Below are 6,310 nucleotides of genomic sequence, written 5' to 3'. Positions count from 1 at the left end.
TGTCAGTAAAAAACACGTTTTAAGAAAATGAAAAGATTGAAAGTTATTATTACAGATGATTTGTTAAAGCAGGTGAAACATCAAGTATTAATGAGTGATACATGGATGGACACAACTTTCTTTTAGAGAACTTAGTGGGCGATTATCTCGTTTCGGTTCATTTTAAACCACTTTTTTCTTCATGTAAAAAATAAGGTTTTCATGTCATTTTTTGAGGTTTTTATTGAAAAGACGTTTCCTTCATAGATGCTCTGAACAAAAACTGTATATAAAACAAATCCAGCGTTCCAGAATCAAAGTTAATGTATTATAAGTACAGAGATGACTCTCAGTACTCTTGCTGTGTTTGTCCTTTTGACACTGCTGCGGGAATCAACCCGTTCACGTGAGGGGAAATGTCCCATTAAAGGTCATCCAGGGGTCACAGGTTGGTGTCAGTAAACATGGTGTGTTCCTTCCTGATGGTGCTGAAGCCTTTAACCGTGTCCACGAACTCCTCGTCCTCCATAAACTGTGGAGCAGAAGAAATGTTAACGTTATCCCCTCGTTTACCGACGTTTCATTTTCCGGGGCTCACCATTCCACTGTCGTGTCCTGAGATGTTGGGGTCCCAGGAGGATCCGTCCCCTCCCGTCAGCGACTTCCCGTCCATCACCTGACTGACGCTGCGCCTCAGAGAGTTGACGCTGAGGATCTCCAGCTCGCCCCGTGGAGTCTCCTGCACCAGCTCACACTTGGTCTCCACTACTTCCTGTTGGAGTCCAATAAACAAAAAAAAAGATTTACTCTCCGGCTTCGGTGTCAAATACTGATCCATGTTCTGCTTCACCTCCATCTTCAGAGTGAAGCCTTTCAGCGTCACACAGTTGGAGATCCCTGTGGTCTCAGGGATGGTGTCGAACTGAGGAAATATTCACTTAAAACATGTTTGATATATAGTAGAGATGAGGTGTCATGAAACTGTTGATGACGTATCCTGATACAGCGTCTTCATTTTGCCACTAGATGGCACTCTACGTTTAGATCATAAATTATTAGACTATAAAGCAGGAAGTGCCATCTAGTGGCCGTTCAAAAGAAGACAATGTATCATGATACCTCAGCTGTTTCATGAAGCCTCATCAAAGTCAATAAATCATAATAAATGAATGTAATTTTTAAGGCACATTTATCTTTATCAATATTTAAAATTATTTTATCATCCGTTTCCTCTGAGACAAATTAATCAGATATAACTTTTTTATTGTTATTTGAATCTTTCTTTCATTAGTATTACTGCCATTTTAATAATTTAAAGTTTTAATCTTTAATTTTAAAAACATTTTTGTTTGTTTTATTCACTATATGATTTGTTGTATTTCGAAAATTATTATTTTACATGTGTTTTTATTTATTTATTTTATCATATTCAGAATATCTGTAATACTGTAATAACTGGTAATGAATTGTTTCTTACTTTGTTTTTAATTATTACTGTCCATTTAAGTGATTAGCAGTATTTATTTCCTTAATATTTGGATATATTATAACATCTTTTTTGTCCTGTATATTTTTCTTTAACAAAAAATATATAATTGTTATCTTAAGGTTTAACAAAAACATCTAAATCCAAAACAGTGTTAATAATTGAAATATGAATCCCTCTCACCAACATGGAGTTGCTCTGTGGGTAAACAGCTCTGTGGCTCCTGCCCTGTGTGGGCAGACCCGCCAGCGGGGGTCTCTCCCTGGTGAAGGTGGGTTTGATCAGGACCTGCCATCGGCGAGAGTGAAAGTATGAGAGTGGAAAGTAGAAGGTGGAGGCAGCTGCTCTCTGGTTTCATGGGTCTTACTCTGTGGAGCACGACTCCCAACACAATGGCCAAGAGTAGCAGCGCGACTCCAGCCATCAGTGCGATGAACCACAGCTCTCGGACCAGCACCTGCTCCCCCTCACCTCCTTCTGCTCGCTCCCCTGCACCTGCTGCTGGAGCAGTCGGGCTCGGAGGGTCTGGACACACAAGCCAAAACATTTCTGTGGCTCAGCATGATGAAGATGATATTGAGGAGGAGGAGGATCAGCATGAATATCATAAGATTGTGATGATGATAAAGATTGTGATGATGGTGAAGATTGTGAAGATTGTGATGATGGTGAAGATTGTGATGTTTATGAAGATTGTGATGATGATGAAGATTGTGATGATGGTGAAGATTGTGATGTTTATGAAGATTGTGATGATGGTGAAGATTGTGATGATGGTGAAGATTGTGATGATGATGAAGATTGTGATGGTGATGAAGATTGTGATGTTTATGAAGATTGTGATGATGGTGAAGATTGTGAAGATTGTGATGATGATGAAGATTGTGATGATGGTGAAGATTGTGACGATGGTGAAGATTGTGATGATGATGAAGATTGTGATGGTGATGAAGATTGTGATGTTGATGAAGATTGTGATGATGGTGAAGATTGTGACGATGGTGAAGATTGTGATGATGATGAAGATTGTGATGGTGATGAAGATTGTGATGTTTATGAAGATTGTGATGATGGTGAAGATTGTGATGATGGTGAAGATTGTGACGATGGTGAAGATTGTGATGATGATGAAGATTGTGATGATGGTGAAGATTGTGACCATGGTAAAGATTGTGATGATGATGAAGATTGTGATGATGATGAAGATTGTGATGATGTTGAAGATTGTGATGATGGTGAAGATTGTGAAGATTGTGATGATGAAGATTGTGATGTTTATGAAGATTGTGATGATGATGAAGATTGTGAAGAGTGTGATGATGATGACGGTTGTGATGTTGATGAAGATTGTGATGATGGTGAAGATTGTGAAGATTGTGATGATGGTGAAGATTGTGATGATGATGAAGATTGTGATGATTGTAAAGATTGTGATGATGGTGAAGATTGTGATGATGCTGAAGATTGTGATGTTGATGAAGATTGTGATGATGGTGAAGATTGTGAAGATTGTGATGATGATAAAGATTGTGATGATGATGGAGATTGTGATGATGATGAAGATTGTGATGTTTATGAAGATTGTAAAGATTGTGAAGATTGTGATGATGGTGAAGATTGTGATGTTGATGAAGATTGTGATGATAATAAAGATTGTGATGATGGTGAAGATTGTGATGATGGTGAAAATTGTGATGATGATGAAGATTGTGATGATGATGAAGATTGTGATGGTGATGGTGATGAAGATTGTGATGTTTATGAAGATTGTGATGTTTATGAAGATTGTGATGATGGTGAAGATTGTGAAGATTGTGATGATGATGAAGATTGTTATGATGGTGAAGATTGTAATGATGATGAAGATTGTGATGATGATGAAGATTGTGATGGTGATGAAGATTGTGATGTTTATGAAGATTGTGATGATGGTGAAGATTGTGAAGATTGTGATGATGGTGAAGATTGTGACGATGGTGAAGATTGTGATGATGATGAAGATTGTGATGATGGTGAAGATTGTGATGATGATGAAGATTGTGATGATGATGAAGATTGTGATGATGGTAAAGATTGTGATGATGATGAAGATTGTGATGATGATGAAGATTGTGATGATGGGGAAGATTGTGATGATGATGAAGATTGTGATGATGGGGAAGATTGTGATGATGGTGAAGATTGTGATGATGGGGAAGATTGTGATGATGATGAAGATTGTGATGATGGTGAAGATTGTGATGATGGTGAAGATTGTGAAGATTGTGATGATGATGAAGATTGTGATGTTTATGAAGATTGTGATGATGATGAAGATTGTGAAGATTGTGATGATGATGAAGATTGTGATGTTGATGAAGATTGTGATGATGGTGAAGATTGTGATGATGGTGAAGATTGTGATGATGATGAAGATTGTGATGATGGTGAAGATTGTGATGATGCTGAAGATTGTGATGATGATGAAGATTGTGATGATGGTGAAGATTGTGATCATGATGAAGATTGTGATCATGATTAAGATTGTGATGATGATGAAGATTGTGATGATGATGAGGATTGTGATGATGATGAAGATTGTGGTGATGATGAAGATTGTGATGATGATGAAGATTGTGATGATGGTGAAGATTGTGATGATGGTTAAGATTGTGATGATGATGAAGATTGTGATGATGGTTAAGATTGTGATGATGGTGAAAATTGTGATGATGATGAAGATTGTGATGATGATGAAGATTGTGATGATGATGAAGATTGTGATGATGGTGAAGATTGTGATGATGGTTAAGATTGTGATGATGATGAAGATTGTGATGATGATGAAGATTGTGATTATGGTGAAGATTGTGATAATGGTTAAGATTGTGATGATGATGAAGATTGTGATGATGATGAAGATTGTGATGATGGTGAAGATTTTGATGATGGTGAAGATTGTGATCATGATGAAGATTGTGATCATGATTTAAGATTGTGATGATGATGAAGATTGTGATGATAATGAGGATTGTGATGATGATGAAGATTGTGATGATGGTGAAGATTGTGATGATGATGAAGATTGTGATGATGGTTAAGATTGTGATGATGGTGAAAATTGTGATGATGATGAAGATTGAGATGATGATGAAGATGAAGATTGTGATGATGGTGAAGATTGTGATGATGGTTAAGATTGTGATGATGATGAAGATTGTGATGATGATGAAGATTGAGATGATGATGATGAAGATGAAGATTGTGATGATGGTGAAGATTGTGATGATGGTTAAGATTGTGATGATGATGAAGATTGTGATGATGATGAAGATTGTGATTATGGTGAAGATTGTGATGATGATGAAGATGAAGATTGTGATGATGGTGAAGATTGTGATGATGGTTAAGATTGTGATGATGATGAAGATTGTGATGATGATGAAGATTGAGATGATGATGAAGATGAAGATTGTGATGATGGTGAAGATTGTGATGATGGTTAAGATTGTGATGATGATGAAGATTGTGATGATGATGAAGATTGTGATTATGGTGAAGATTGTGATGATGGTTCAGATTGTGATGATGATGAAGATTGTGATGATGATGAAGATTGTGATGATGGTGAAGATTGTGATGATGGTGAAGATTGTGATCATGATGAAGATTGTGATCATGATTTAAGATTGTGATGATGATGAAGATTGTGATGATAATGAGGATTGTGACGATGATGAAGATTGTGATGATGATGAAGATTGTGATGATGGTTAAGATTGTGATGATGATGAAGATTGTGATGACGATAACAATGATGATGATGATGAAGATAATGATGCCGATGAAGAAGTAGATGATACTGATAATGACGACAATAATAATAGAGTTTTGATGATGATGCTGATGCTGAGGATGATGTTGTTGAATAAGCAGAGTAAGATTATGATGACAAAGAGATAATGATGATGAAGATATTTATGATGATTGTCATCAACATAATAGAGCCATGTTTATGACGATGATGAGGAGGATGATGATGAAGATGATGATGATGAAAATTATGATGATGATGATGATGATGAAGATGATGACAAGATGTAATAGATCCATGTTCATGTTTATAATAATGATGATGGTGATGATATTGATGATGATGATGATGATGACGATAATGATGATGATGATGATGATGATGATGATAATGATGATGATGAAGATAGTGAAGCTATGTTGATGATCATGAAGTCATGATCTACGTCATCACATGTGTAACAAGAGCTTGTGTTGTGTTGTTGTTGTTCACACGAGTCCTGGTGTCGACAGCATTTAATCTTGTCTGTTAAGTCTTTCATCTGATCCTCATCATTCCTGCACATATCTGCTGTCAGCGAAGACAAACATGGACTCACCGGTGCTGAGGTCCGTGGCTCGGCCTGAGGTGGGGGTGTCAGTCAACCCCTCCCTGAGTGACACATGAATACACGCACAACGACCCACGAGCAGTCGCGGATCTTCACCACTGAAGTTCTTACAACGAAGCCGCCGAAGATCCTGCACAGTTTCTCTGACCTTACAATTCTCCCATCAGCCTTTGCTCTTCCTCAGCGGCACCATGGTAACAACCAGGTGTCATGTTACCTGAGCAGGTATTAGCAATATCACCATCTGATCCTCCCCGCATGTGTGTGTGTGTGTGTATCCTGTCTCACACGAGAGTGTGTGTGTCAGCTGATAGTGTGATATCTGCTCTGATATGTCCAAGTGTCATGACACCAGAGACGACGTCTCCAGACTCATGATACACACGTGATACACACTCACAACTCTTTTTCTGTTTCACAAAACTTTATTTCTCTAACCCCT

At 37.6% G+C, this 6,310-nt stretch overlaps 1 protein-coding gene across 1 annotated transcript; it reads right to left on the bottom strand.

Moving 5' to 3' along the window:
• Positions 1 to 421: 421 nt before the first annotated feature.
• LOC148062238 (usherin) lies at positions 422 to 6,080 on the bottom strand. The gene is made up of 7 exons (XM_087779079.1): positions 6,022 to 6,080; positions 5,857 to 5,909; positions 1,833 to 1,990; positions 1,649 to 1,753; positions 830 to 901; positions 578 to 751; positions 422 to 511 (listed from the first exon to the last, which is right to left on the bottom strand). Exons 1-7 carry the CDS (start codon positions 6,078 to 6,080, stop codon positions 422 to 424), a joined length of 711 nt encoding a protein of 236 aa, XP_087635205.1.
• Positions 6,081 to 6,310: the final 230 nt, after the last annotated feature.

The sequence above is a fragment of the Callionymus lyra genome, chromosome 17, assembly GCF_982586985.1.
Source record: "Callionymus lyra chromosome 17, fCalLyr1.hap1.1, whole genome shotgun sequence".
NCBI classification, from domain to species: Eukaryota; Metazoa; Chordata; class Actinopteri; order Syngnathiformes; family Callionymidae; genus Callionymus; species Callionymus lyra.
Note: the sequence above shows the minus strand (reverse complement) of the source record. Positions and strands in the feature narration are given on the sequence as shown.

Bases quoted from the DNA above. Each gene is read 5' to 3' on its own strand.
- LOC148062238 (XM_087779079.1), bottom strand. From the start codon at position 6,080: ATGACACCTGGTTGTTACCATGGTGCCGCTGAGGAAGAGCAAAGGCTG. The intron at 1,991-5,856 runs GTGAGTCCATGT...TTGTGTGTCCAG, and splicing joins AGCCACGGACCTCAGCACCG to ACCCTCCGAGCCCGACTGCT. The intron at 1,754-1,832 runs GTAAGACCCATG...CGCCGATGGCAG, and splicing joins TGGGAGTCGTGCTCCACAGA to GTCCTGATCAAACCCACCTT.